Source organism: Astatotilapia calliptera, chromosome 22 (genome assembly GCF_964374335.1).
Source record: "Astatotilapia calliptera chromosome 22, fAstCal68.1, whole genome shotgun sequence".
In the NCBI taxonomy this organism is placed as follows: domain Eukaryota; kingdom Metazoa; phylum Chordata; class Actinopteri; order Cichliformes; family Cichlidae; genus Astatotilapia; species Astatotilapia calliptera.
In genome coordinates, this window is record NC_137442.1 from 19999450 (window position 1) to 20014137 (window position 14688).

Sequence of the window (14688 nt, forward strand, 5' to 3'; positions counted from 1 at the left end):
TGGCATTTTGCCTGTCTGTTAGACTTCCAGTGAAGTAAGACAGGAAATCTGGAAAAGACAGCACGGGAATGACAAACAGCAGCGGTTCAGCTCCGCTCTTAACCAGGGAGTCTGCAGCCATGGACAATCAACAACAACTGTGGTATTGGCTTCTGAAAGTAACCACTTAAAAATGTCTAGTCTAGTACTTTAGCTGACCTGAATTATAACAAGTAGCAATACTGCTACTACTACTACTAATAATAATAATAATTATAATAATAATAATAATAATAATAATAATAATAATTATTATTATTATTATTATTATTATTTGATATTTTTGCACTTCACTGAACATCAACATTTAAATGAAAACTAGAAAAAACCTGCTAGCATAACTGAACAACTATGTAAGGTGAAAGTGAAATTTAGCATTTAAAAAAAAATTATCTTTATTATTATTATTTTGTCCTGTGTTCATGTTCATTCTTCAACAGGTGGGATATTAAAGAGATATCCACATATCAGTGAATCAGTAATTATCCATCCATTCATTTCCTTCATAGTCCTCATCTATAGCACACATTGGTTTGGTTTTGGTTTCATGACTATCAACTTCAAGCCTATCTCAGCTGTCAGACTGCGAGAGGCGGGCTACACTCTGGACAGTTAGTCAAGGATAAATAATTATGATCCAATAATAAATACAGTATATAAATGGCACTGTATGGTTACTTTAGCTACTTTAACATAACTTTTAATTTTACTTGAAGCCTGAATACTTGTTTTTTCCACTTGCCACCCAAATAAAATAAATAAATAACAATTAATCTGGATACGCCCCTGTTTATTGTGTTATCCCGTTAGGATGGCTGCCATGAGCGGAACCTTTGCCCTGAGCACCGGTTCTACGGAGCTGTTATGATTGAGCACCGGAAGTATGCAGGGTGACATTTACACAGAAAACTAAGGCGTGTATGAGAGTCCTCATTGAAGGCTTGTCATCCTTCTGTAGGTTTAATTTTATATGTATAAGTGTGTAGTTTAGAGAGCGCAATGGCCGCGTCGACCTGCCGGTTTCTTTTTCTTCTGCGGGGTACTCGTGTCATCCCTCCTCGTGCAACAGCAGAACGGTAAGGATGCTAACGGGCTACCCATGCTAACATAAGCTGCAGTTTGAAGCTTGGACACCACAGGGTGACATTGCTGTTTAATTTTGCAATTTCATAAGCTTTAAGCTTAATATCTCGAGTTTGTCTCTTTAAAATAGTAACGTAATAAACCGCCTCTGTTCCTAGTAGAGGAATGAGATTTATCATCTCCTGTCGTTTCTGAGATTCCCCCGTTTGATCTAACATACTGTTTGACTTTCACTTAATGGTTTATAAAGTAGTCTTTTCCCATCTTTAATGCTCTACATGACATGCTTGATAATGAGCGGTTGTTATAGAGAGCATAAAATTACTCCACAGTCCCAGCCAGTACAGTAACATATTCATCAACATTGTAAGGCAAGGCAAGTTTATTTGTATAGCACAATTCAGCAACAAGGTGATTCAAAGTGTTTTACGGAGACATTAGAAACAAAAACAAATAAAAAGCATGATTTAAAATTGATTAAAACAAGCTAACTAACTAACTAATTAACAAACAAACAAACAAACAAACAAACAAAACAGTATATAAAATCAAAACAGATAAAATCAGAACAATAGATAAAATCAGTAGTTAAAATGTTAGTTTTGTAGTTGTAAAAACACTAAATTCACTCTCTGTATGAAGTTAAAGTATTAATATCCTCAGTATTTTACTTTTGTGATGCTCCTGTAGCGCCTTTTTGCTCATGTTGAGCACTCAATGTGTTTCATATTACAAATAATATTCACCCAGTCACACAAGCATTCAGACAGCGATTTTTTCTAACACACACACACACACACACACACACACACACACACACACACACACACACACACACAACGTAGAATATGTATGACATCCATACTTAAGGACCTCCTCACCACCTCTGCCACAACTGCCATAACTGCCATCACCTGAAATTAAACCCCAATAAACAGAAACATGTCAATAGAGACACCTGCCTACTTTACAGAGCAGGGAATTTCTAGGTAATACAGCTATTGTACTGTTTGTTTGTTTGTTTTTGTTTTTTTGTGATATCTTGGTATTCGTTCCTCCTTATGTGCCAGAGGAATAAAGTAATCTTATTTATAGATAAATATCAAGAGTCTGGTTATTTAGCAGTGGTTAACAAAGATGTCTGATACCAACCTTTGTTTGAAATATTATATTTAATACCAAAAAGCAAAGTTTAAGGAAATATCAACATTTCCTTTATTCTGTATGATGCTATAAGCCTCTTCATTTTGCTTTTGTCCTTTTTTCCTATGAAAGTGCAGGTTTCAAGAAGACCTTCTGTAAAAATATACCTTTTTTGATTAATAGCTATGTTATGTGATTGCTGAATTTGGGAACAAAAGTCTTTTATGACTGTTAGAGACAGATTTCATCATTACAGTTGCACATTAACCTGTAACACTGCAGATCAGGAATATTGATGTCCCTCTGCAGGCAGGCAAGAATACTTTGAACTAACAACGAGCCACCAGGCTTCACTCAGTCCCATGTGACACTTGATATTCTCAAACTGTCTATGTAAATGTCCGGACCTGTTTGTTAATGCATCAGCAAGGACACTGCAATGACCCGACTCACTGCAGCAGCAGACTGATGAGTGTTTTTTGTTGTGTTTTTTTAGCTAAGTAAACTAAAATTGATGAGTAGTTTGAGATCTGAAGCAGTGAGGCAAATTTCAGTGTAGATTATCCAGTGGTGCTTTAAGGATTTTCAAGTCAAGTCAAGTCAACTTTATTTGTCAATTCTGCCACATGTACAGGACATACACAGAATAGAAATTGCGTTACTCTCAAACCCTAGTGATTAGAAAAATGCAAATAAAATAATTAAAAAGTAAAAATTTAAATAAATTTAAATAAATACAATACAATTTTACGTATAACAAAAAAAAAAGCTATGCAATATACAATATACAATATTCAAGTAAGAAGGCATAGTGGTGCAAAATAGGCAAATAGTGCAAATGGGGATTTAGTATTAATGATTCAGTGCATTAATGTGGATCTATTGTGGACCTATTTCTATCAGAGAAGCTTTGAATGAATCATTGTTTTGTATGTACTGGGCTTTGGTGCTGTCCCAGTTCATCCATTGTCAGAAGCAAGTCATTTAGTTCTTTTTTCCTTAAACCAGCTTTCTTCTTGTTGGCTGCAGCTCATAAACAGAAAGTCTGAGCAGAAGACAGGTGGACATTTTTTTTCTGCCACTAAAAGTTTTTTATTTTTTTTTAGCATTCATAAGTCAGAGTTTGGGGTTTTCCAAAAATTTCAGCTTATTAATGCAAACCTCTGAGGAAATAACTTGAAATCTTGAGTTATCAAGTTGAAATTTTGAGATAGTGATTCAGAAATTAAACTGAAACTTAAAATGATTTTTCAGTGGCATAGGGTGGGACGTTTATGCTCAGAGTTAGTGCTGATTGCCTGAGATTACTTTATTAGGGATATGTGCTATTGCTGAAATCGTACAGGGCCAAGTGTGGGGAAAATTGAGTGTTTAGGGCAATCTGAAGCCTGAGGGTCTTTTTTCCTTACAGGGATTACTTGTATATCTTGTCGCGTCTCATGGTTTGAGACTCATGGATGTTGAGTCTCAAACCATGAGATGCACCTGGCCGATCATGGTTTGAGACTCAACGTCAAGAAGATCAAGTACATGGAAGCTTGTCCCCAAACTGATGGCACCATTAACATCGACGGGGAAGACCTGAAGAAGGCCGACCGATTCAAGTACTTGGGATCGATGATCAGTGGCGACGGGGATATTCTTCCAGACGTGCAAGCTGGGGTCAATGCCGCATGGATGAAGTGGCGTCAAGCGACGGATGTGCTATGCAACCGTCGAATGCCAGACCATCTCAAGGTGAAGATTTACAAGACTGTAGTCTGCCCAGTTGCCCTGTATGGATGGTGTCAAGGCCTCGCGCATTGGGACCAAGTCATGAATGAAGACGTCAGAAAGCGGCTCGGCATCGCACCAATCACGGAGAAAATGCACAAGGCACAGCTACGGTGGTACGGACACGTATTACGCTCAGGCGACAGCTCAGTGGCAAAAACTGCAATGAGGCTTGAGCCCGGTGGCCAGCGACCCCGTGGCAGGCCGAAGAACTGGTGGATGGATAGAATAAAGGAAGACGCCCTCGGTCGTGCCAAATGGAGACGGATTTGCCGCAAAGCGGACCCTGCCATGCGGGACAAACGCTAGAAGGAAGAGGATTACTTGTAGATCTTGTCATTTAAAGCTTAATACAGTTACTGCTTAATATGAGCATACACCAACATAACAGTATTAAAATGATTATTTTCTTGCTATTTTAAAATATTTGGCTGTGGTAATGTTGTTAGGAAGCAAGTGTGTCTGACCATTGTTGTTCTAACTGTGGGCGTTACATGGCTTGTTTTCTCTTTCAGTCCTGCCCTGCTGGTTGGTTGTATCAGGACAGTGAAAACCACAACATGGTTTGAGGAAAACCTAACAGAGGACAACCAGGAGTACATGAGGAAGAGCATGGCAGAGGAATACAGACGGCAAACGGCTGAAAAGCTCAACCCACTCAAAGACGAGCCGTGGCCTCGTGATGAGTGGACAGAAGGTGGGTGCAACCATTAGTTAGAGCCGTGTTCGTTATGGTTCTCGTTTCCATCCACTTGGCAACTTCAGCACGTTTTCCTCTGTTCTCTCACCAGGGAGCCGAAGAGTCGGGTTAGTTGCTGTGAAGTTGGGGATGGTGCCTGTCTGGACGAAAACAGGCGAAAGACATGTAGTCACCATGTTACAGGTATCACACTTCCGCTGTGGCTTAGCTTTGATCCATAATAGCTGCAGATAGTCTTCAGGTGTTCAGGAGTGATAACGGGCATTTATGTTTATTATGTATGTGTGAACTTAATGAATTGGATTATTCAATATAGTGGAGAGAAAGAATAGCAAAGTTAGGACTCAAAATCTCACCTTCAGACTTTGATGTTACATTTAAGCTCGTCCTCTTTTACAGCAAGATGTGAGGAGCAGATACTAAATGTTTGCTTTATTCAGACCACGTTTTATTCCCATCGATTTATCTGTCATTAAAGCGACCACTGGCTGCTTGTGCTCATTTTGCTCTTTATTGATCACGACTTGCATTTTACTTTCAGTGAAATGTCAGTGGTAACAGTTGGACAGATATTTGAATTTTGTCATCGCCTCTCTTTAATATGAGATTCAAGGCAATCAAGAAACTCATATCCCCATCTGCTGACTCACTTCAGTCACAGTTAGTCATTTTCTCTTCAGCTGAAATGTTAATGGTCTACACAAAAAAAGAGAAGATGACAAGTTGAATATTGAAATTACTCCCACCACTTTAGCTTTTGGGTTCATGTTTTTATCTGAACTGAAGCTGAAGGCTCGTCATAACAAATGGAACGAGAGCAGGAGGGCAGGTTAAAATGGTGGGTTTTAAAAGAAGTTATGAAACTTTAACGTGGTGTATGTCCTTCATCAGTTGTGCAGATATCGCACACACTGTACAATGTGCATAATGATGCAAAGTTGTTGTTACAGTAATGTATCTTGATGAATTTATCTCTTTGCTGATTGTTATTATTATATTGCACCAGACTCTTCCACCATCTATTTCTATCATCGTTCATCACGACTGTGGCCCTGGCTCTTATTAGATTAAGTACAGCGGCAGCGCTGTCTACCTGATTGATAATGCAGCATCTGTTTTCTCCAGGTGCAGGATTGTCACATAATAAAGTACCTCTCCAAAGAAGAATACGATGGACACTCTGCTGCTCTCATTGTAGGAGGAAAAAATGTGTCCCCATTCCACGTAAGTAGAAGAAGTGTGGTTGAATTTGTGCATTTGACAGCGCTTCACGCTGGTTATGCTTTCGGAGAACAATCCTGCAAAGGTGGCCACTGGCCTTTAAAAACGGCAATTCATGTTAAGTGTTTCGTACTTTTCACAAAGCATATTTTTTTCATTCTGTCAAGCTGTGGTGAGTGTTCACACGAGGCCTGAGCTGGTGATAAAGTGTTGAGTTTGTACTGAATTGCAACACCAGCCTCTGCTGCCAAACACTTTATCCTGTCAAAGTGTTGAGTGTCCACGACTGAACGATGTGTGCCACATGCAGCTGACTCACGAGTTGAAAACATCGCTCAGCCATACTGTACAGACCTAACGCGTATTTGTTAGTTCTCGCTATATTTTATCAGTGCGACAGCTTTATGGATGCATAACTTTGTCATCTCCTTCCCCCCCAAATGGAAATGAATTGGTAATTTCATATGGAAATTCCAGTTAACAATCAATGATTGTATTTTGCACCCATCAAACACATTATTAATAAACAAGATGGGTGTAAATGAGTGACATCACTCACCTCATTACTATGCAGTGTTCTGCTGGGGAGAGAACGCTAAACTTTGCTTTAGACTGTGTGTTGACACTTCCGGATGTGTTGCCATCATGGCATAAAGAGGACACACAGCAGGGATTTTCATGGTGATTCATTTCTTAGTCGACTAAACAAGGAAACATGTAGACTAACAGACTAGTTTAAAGGTAAGAAACGCTGAAAAGTATGACGCATTACAAATGACGCATTGTTTTACGATTCATGACAGCCATCTCAATCGAAGTTAAAATCTTCCATCCATAATTTCTTCCGCTTATCCCGTGGCAGCAACCTAAACAGAGAGCCCAGACCTCCATCTCCCCAGCCACATCTTCCAGCTTATCCGGGGTAACACCAATGCCCCCTAGTTACTCCAGTGTGTCCTGGGTCTACCGTGTGGCCTTCTCCCCATAGGACCTGCCTCCTTTCGATGTGGAGGAGCAGCTATACTTGAGTTCCTCCTAAATAACTGCACTCTTCACTCTATATCAGACAGTTTTCAACAATGATGTCGGGGCTGCAGCTACATGTGGTTGAAGATGGCTGCATAACATCAATTAAACTGTTAACAATTAAATTAAATGACAATTATGTCTGGTAACAACTAGTGTAATAAACTTTAAGGCCCCATGACTGCTCTCAGAAGTCAATAATACGATTAATTGAAAAGCAAGACAGCATCACTGGCTGATAAACATATACTGCCTCCTACAAAACAGGTTTAAAAAGAATCTCCTCTTAAGGAGGATTTTGGCTTTAAAATGCTCGAAATGTTCCTTCTTTTAAATGAAAAACAAAGGAACAAGTGCGAATACATTAGGGTGTCATTTATTTTTCTGGGCCTCAGTACATGCTCAATGGGCCGGTGTCAGGATTTCACTTGTCCAGCGTGAAGTTGTTTTTGAATCCTTTTCACACAGCCACATCACTCTTTATTCAGAAGCAGAGTTTGTTGGAGTGAGAGGCTTTGGCAGACGGATTTTCAGTCAACAGAAGGGGGGAGAGAGAGAGAGTTTAGAGTGACTGGAGGCGCTAAGATGAGAGCGAGCCGAGTGAAAGCAAATGTCAAAGACTCTCAGTGCCAAGTGTGTGTGCGTACGCTTGTTAGAGTGCGTTTTGTGTGCGAGTGTGTTTGGCTCCCATACAGTCATAACAGGCCCGTGGTTAATTTGAAAACGCTAAAGTCCAGCTGCTTCTTACTGCATTTACTTCTTTTAACACCTTATTTCCTTGCTTCTTATTTTTCTCTTGCACTCCGTCACTATGCCTGACAGAGGTCTGAAAAACAAATGGAGGTATTCAGGAACGCAGGAGTGCCTCCAAAGCAGAAAGTCACTGCCTTTAAAGTCTCCGACAGTGCCATCATCAAGCCAGGTATGAAATGACATTGAATTTTGCAAAGAAAGATCACTTATTAGGTTTTTGTGCGTGATTGGTAATGCAGGCTTGTTTGTTGCATGTTCAGGCACTCCTCTGTATGCAGCACATTTCCGTCCTGGCCAGTATGTGGACGTCACGGGCAAATCGTAAGTTATGTTCTGCCAGCTCCTCATTGGCGCTCCTCTGCTTGGCTCCTGTTCCTGCTTCTTACCCTTTCCCAGCGTCACGTTTTGAAGAGAGTTCAGTTTTTGACTTTACAAGAAATTCCATGTCTGTCCTTTTTTCTTTCCTTTTTTAAATATTGTTACCTTCTGGAGAAACATGTCAACATAAAAGTAATCTGGAAATCTGAGCGTGTGTAAATAAACTTTGTGGTGCGTGTTTGTTTGTAGAATCGGTAAGGGTTTTCAAGGTGTAATGAAGAGATGGGGATTTAAAGGTCAACCAGCCACCCACGGCCAAACCAAAACTCATCGCAGACCGGGAGCTTCTGGACCAGGAGGGGTTAGACAAACACACACACACACGCTTGTTACGATGTTCATCCATGCCAAACGTGAACATTTGGTTCCCCAAAATCCATTAATATGAACATGTGTGATATTCATCGTCTGCTTCCAGGATCCAGCTAAAGTTTTCAAAGGGAAGAAGATGCCCGGCCAAATGGGCAACAGCTACATCACTGCTTATGGACTGAAGGTACACACACACACACACACGCGCGCACACATAAACTTAAAGAGCCTTAGTTTTAAACTTGGTTGTCCTTGCCTGCAATTTCAGCTCAATATTCTTTCATCTGCCTCTTCTCTATCCCGCTTCCAGATATGGAGGGTCAATACCAAGTACAATGTGCTGTACGTTAACGGCTCTGTCCCCGGGCACAAGAACTGCTTACTGAAGGTAAATATAATCATACACAGTCAAAGTGGAGTGTGAAGTCGAAGGTCAACCCCAGCATGCTTAGTGTTCATACAGAGACAAGTGACCTTGCACCTGTAAAACACCGTCACACCTGCAAGACGGTGTGATCAGTCTTCATCGACGCAGTGCTGGATCAGCTGTGTGTGTGTGTGTGTGTGTGTGTGTGTGTGTGTGTGTGTGTGTGTGTGTGTGTGTGTGTGTTGTGGGGGAATGGGAGCATGCTCCTTAACGATGTTAGGATTACCCAAAGCATCCATCTCCATACTCAGCATGTTGTGCTTTGTGTGTGTGTGTATTGCTGAAACATAGATGCAGGCTATTATTTGTTTTGCAGACAAGCGATAATGAATACAAATGCGTGTTGCATTTCACCCAGCTCAGCTGTGTGCAACACAAACACACGCCTGGATTCATTATAGATTATACAGCCCCAAAGGACACACATGCAGGTTATTAATGCTTGTTCATTGTTTTTTTTTAATCATTCAGAGGGGCCCTAATGTCCCTTTGTACATGAGGACCAGTCATGGTTTATTAATTTAAATTAAATCTGGCTGCAATTAATGATAATTTTTATTATTGGTTTCAGTGCTGACTGTTTGATTAATCACTTAGGACACTGGTTTCTATGTTGGGGTCAGGAGAGTAGGGGGTGGAGGGATGGAAAGGTGCTGTCAAAAGGTTTTGTGGCTGCAGGAAATTTTAAATTTTGGCAACTGCAAAGTGCTGTGAGCATTTCAGCATTCCTGTTCACTCCGAGGAAATCCCGTTCTGACCACCTGCATGAGTTCATCTGCGGCCAGACTATCAATGCAGACTTCCAAGCTGGGGTGTGTGAGGACAACATCTGCCCATTCACATTGCATTGAAAAGTTTTTGTCCACATCTGCACAATCAGTGCTCACCACCTACTGTACTTTGTAGATCTGGATCCCCATGATTGTCCTTTTTACCAAAACAGTTTTAAAGTGAAACTTTTATGTAACACACTTAAGGGAGATCCAGTGTGTAAAAACCATGCACAGGTGAATGTGGAGTAGGAGACTGACAAATGTTTTGGTGCATCGCCAGCTGTGATGCAAATGTCTGCTGGTCTGTGGTGGTGAAGACAGCTGAGCTCAAAAGTGAAGCTGTGATTTACCGGTCAGTCTGTGTCTCCACTCTCACCAAACGCCGTGACCTCTAGTTAGTGACAGAAAGAATGAGATCACGAATACAAGCGATAAAAACAAGTTTCCTTCAAAGGGTTGCTTTGAAGAGCCGATATTGAGCCAGTGGAGGTGATTCAGGGATCTTACTAGAATACTTCCTGAATGCCTCCTAAACGAGGTATTTCGGGCTTGTACTACAGGGAGGGAGTTTTGTGGCAAACGCAGGACACACTGGAGAGATTTTATTTCTCAGCTGGCTTGGAAATCACTCACTGTACCACCAGATGAGATGGAAGAGGTGACGGAGGAAGAGTGGGTTTCTTGATGGATGGATGCAGTTGGAATGCGACTAGAAGTGATGTGAAGGTGCACAATGACGTGATCTTAAAGGGGAGATCAAGGCATAGTTTTTGATTTTTATGGGCACAGGTGCCGAAGTCTGTGATTGCAATTCGTACATCTGTATACACACTGTGTTTCAGGGTTCAGTGAGACTGATGGTAAACACTAAATAGAACAACTAGTCAGTCAGAAATAATTCCAAGCGTGATTTATTTAATGCTCCTCGTGGAGCAAATTGTTTTCAAGCAGAGTACACGACCGACCGCCAATTATAAATGACTAAAGGAGGTAATTTGTACGGCGGTGTATTAGCTCCAGTCTAGGTGAAATTAAAAAAAAAAAAGGTTGAAGAGCCAGGGGAGAAAAGTTATGTTCTGAGGAACAACAATGAATTTAAAGCTAGTAATACATTCGCCCCGATATTTTCAGAGTAAAAAAGCATGGAAGGACACTGCCATGAGCTGAGATGATGGCGTTTGTGTATGAGTTACTGATGTTTCGATGATCATCTGTGAAAGCTCGTGCATTCTGGTAGCGTGGTGTTTACTTGCATAAAGTAAAAAAAACCAGGAGGATACAAAATAACTGGCCATCTTTAAAAACGAGGAAGAGACTTTGAAACTAGCGATTATTGATCTAGAATGGAGACCCATTCGATAACTACATGGCTTATTACTCTCCTCAAATGCTTTCATTTTACGGGACTAGTTTTGAAAGTTTCGGGAGAAGCTGCCATGTTGGTTTCAGTTAAAGATCAAGGAGCAGACAGCCCACGCGAGGCATTTGTCCAGTCTGTCTTTGCACGGTTTCAGGAGGCTGGAGGAGAAGATAAGAGACTCTAAATCACGTATCAGATACCGTCGTGCAGCTCGTCCATCACACTAAAAAGCTGCTCGATCGCTCACAAAACAAAACACCTCACTGCACGTGTAACGTTATCTTCAGTAGCCTGACTTTTGCTTTTTTATATATATTTATATTTTTGCTTCATAAATAAGTTTTTAGTCACTAAGAAAATTAAGTAGCGGTGTTTCTATGTGTTCCAGGTAAGAGACACTGTGCTACCGAGCAGAAGGTCCACCCTGCTCAACCCTCCTTTTCCGACCTACTTCACAGAAGAGGACGGTGACCTGGACGAAGACCTGTACGACGAAGACTTGTTCGTTCACACAGAGCCATCGTTAACACTGACCTGACCTCTCACACACACAACTGTTTCACACAAACCTGCTAACTGTACCTTGATCCTGTAATAAAAGAGTATTTCCTTGTATTCTCTCCAGCCTTGTCTTTGTGTGTGTGTGTGAGTGTGTGTGAGAGAGAGAGATGCGCTGGCACAAAGAATGTCTGTCTGATCCAAACAGTTATTACATCTCTCTTGGTTTTTTTCTCCTCTCAGAAACCATGGTAACTGTAGGAGTGATGATGTCACTAGAGGATCCCCAAGTAGAGAGAGGAAGAGAAATGGGGAGGAAAAAAAGACAATGAAACAAAAACAAGGGAGAAGTGAGGCAGGCCTGCTGGAGAACTGTGCAATATCTATGCAGAGGAGGAGGGAGGGATGGAAATGAGTGTGTGAAACAGTGAGGGGAATACAGACGGGAGGCAAGGAATAGGCTGGTATGGGAGAAGTAATGAATTGGGTATAAAGCAGGGAAGCAAATACAAAGGAGTTTTATTTTTGTTTTGTTTTTTTTAGGTGGGGATGAGCCAGTGAAGGAGTGGAGGGCAGCTAAAGGTGGCAGAGAGGGAGAGGCAGGGATGAAGGCTAACAAAGGTTGACATTTGTGCATAAGAGGATAAATGAGGACATTAATGTTGCAGGAGGAACTGCTGGGTGCTTAAGCCTGTGCTTGTGTGTTTGTGTTCAGCAGTATTTAAATGAGGCAGACTGTTTGTGGGTTAACGGAGCTCCTTAGGCACAGTGTGGACGCCTCTTTTTGTGGGTAGCAAGTTATCAGATGAAAATCATGTCCTCCTAACTGTTTGACTGTTGTTTAGTGTGTATCTTCAGAGGCCTGTAGTCCTTCTCTGCTCCATATCTGCCATGTAATTGACAACAGCAGAAAAAAACCAAAACAGGCTTTTGTTTGAAACACTGACAAGAAGCAGCGATGCTTCACAGGATCCGCTGCAACAATTGCGGATGCGCACAGCATCGATTTCTTTTTCCTAATTGCAACGCTGCACTGCCCTCCCACTGTCTGACATGTGCAACATGCAGGGGCTGGCCATCATTTAGCTATAAAACAGTACAAAGTGATGACGCAGTTTGTGGCAATAGCTATAGCATACCACGGCTTGTAGGTCTGTAAGACAGCGGCAGGTTCTTTGAAATGGTAATGATATCGTTTGAAAGTCCTGCTCTGTGGAGCCTGCACATCATCTGGCTTTTGTGGGGGTGGACAAGAGGAGAGCAGAGCGGGGAGGGAAAGAAAAAGGGTGGGGTGGTCTTTGCCTGTCAAAGCAGCAGAGCAGAAAGAGAAGACTATGAAGTCCGGCCAGGATTGGGAAGCCGCGGTCTCCCCTGACTTTCACAAGACTCTTCCTTCACCTGAGGAGGTGTGCTGGACTGTAAACTGCTTGTTTATGCAGAGCTTTGCCTGTGAAACAAGACCAGGCTGTTTTTCACATGGTAAGCAGTCCAATAAGTCAGCAACCCTATTAAAACTATATTAGAATTTATGTATTAAAAAAGACCTCCAGTATATGATTATGTATTTTGAATAGTCAATAAATATGCCCGGACTGTGTTGCAAAAAAAATAACATCCACACTATTACACCAACTCCAGCCTGAACCAGTCATACGAGGCGGGATGGATCCATGCTTTCATCCATGCTCTGACCCTAACATCTGAACATTTCAGCAGAAATCGAGACTCATCAGACCAAACAATGGTTTTCCAGTCTCCTGTTAAGTTCTGGTGAGCCCGTGTGTATTGTAGGTTCAGTTTCTTGTTCTAAGGTGACAGGAGTGACACCCAGTGTGATCTTCTGCTGCCGTAACCTGTCATCTTCAAGTCGATGTGTTGTGCATCCAGAGACGTACTTTGGCTGTAACAAGTGGTTATTTTAGTTCCAATCTGCTTGAGGTAATCTGGCCATTCTCCTCTGACTCCTGATATTAAGAGGGCATCTGCCACTCGATGGGTATTTTCTCTTTCATAGATCATTCTCAAGAATTCTCACTCACAAGAAAGCACTTTAAAAATGACTTGGACCTGAATTTATTGAGATTTACTGCTAAACTACGACTTAGCTTATGAGTAGAAAATGTGACCTTAAAAAAAGACAGAAAAAAAGACAGCCAAGCCCTGAAAACTTGTCAGTAAATAATGCGATTGGCCTCGGGCTGCAGCGAAATAATTCCACGAGTGATATTTCTACAAGTTTGTTTGATTCATCCCAGAAAACTGTGGGAAAGTTGCACTGTTAGGTTTTGAGAGGGCATGCATAACCAAAAATCACTTGGGACCAAAAATAGTAATTCATTCAAATCAGAATAGTTTCTGAAAGAGTCGTTGACCGTGCATGTAACTTTGACTAATGAAGAAATTGTGCTCAATTCCACTTTGCTAATCAGGACTTTTGCCTTTATTTGGACTCGATTCAAGACTTATTATTCAACGACTCTCTTAAAACAGCGTACAGGAGTGTAGCTATCGCTGGGGAGAAAAGCGCAAGTTTGCAAATGTAGATATTTAAGTGCTCTGACCAGCCACGCTCACCAGTTTTCTTGCCTGTGTAACAATCCTGAATCTGATCTCAAAATGCAAATCTATTAGTTAATTAAAGAGCTGAGTTTTGGCTGAATCTAAACATTTCGGGGAAATTACTTGGAGAGTGTGTGAGAGGTTTGGCCTGCTACTTTGACCCGGGTCTGACATGATGGATCTCCTGCTCTACTTCTGCTGGCTCAACACATGAGAGATCTGATTTCCATTAGTAAAGAGGGCACACGCACATACACACACAGCCTCTCCTTGTATACACACCTAAAGTGACCATCACTATCTCTTTTGCACAAACACACACACAAACACACACTTTTAATGCCTCCTTAGCGAGCAAAGATTCCCTCTCCTAGACTGGTCAGCACTTATGTTGTTGCCTCCTTGCCGAGTTTACACACAAACTCCGGGTCTGACCTGCATCTTAACAACACGCACGCACAAAGGCGCATGTGTGTGGTGGCGTGCGCCGCGCAATATGAATTATTGAGTGTGTTATTTGAGGGACAGCTGGCTCTTGAGCACATTAAGTGCCTCAGTTAGACAGCCAGTTACAGCAGTCTACAGTGACAGCAGTGAAGAGTCACTAAACAGAAGTGAAGAGGGGAAAGAAAGAATGCTAATG

The 14688-nt window shown here is 41.5% G+C and overlaps 1 protein-coding gene across 1 annotated transcript; it reads left to right on the top strand.

The window, feature by feature from the left end:
• The first annotated feature begins 836 nt into the window (after window positions 1-836).
• mrpl3 (mitochondrial ribosomal protein L3) lies at window positions 837-11603 on the top strand. The gene is made up of 10 exons (XM_026156651.2): window positions 837-1115; window positions 4554-4735; window positions 4830-4921; window positions 5864-5962; window positions 7808-7907; window positions 7999-8059; window positions 8306-8417; window positions 8535-8612; window positions 8739-8816; window positions 11377-11603. The coding sequence occupies exons 1-10, from the start codon at window positions 1039-1041 to the stop codon at window positions 11524-11526; spliced, it is 1029 nt and encodes a 342-aa protein (XP_026012436.1). The 5' UTR covers window positions 837-1038; the 3' UTR covers window positions 11527-11603.
• The last annotated feature ends 3085 nt before the right edge of the window (window positions 11604-14688 follow it).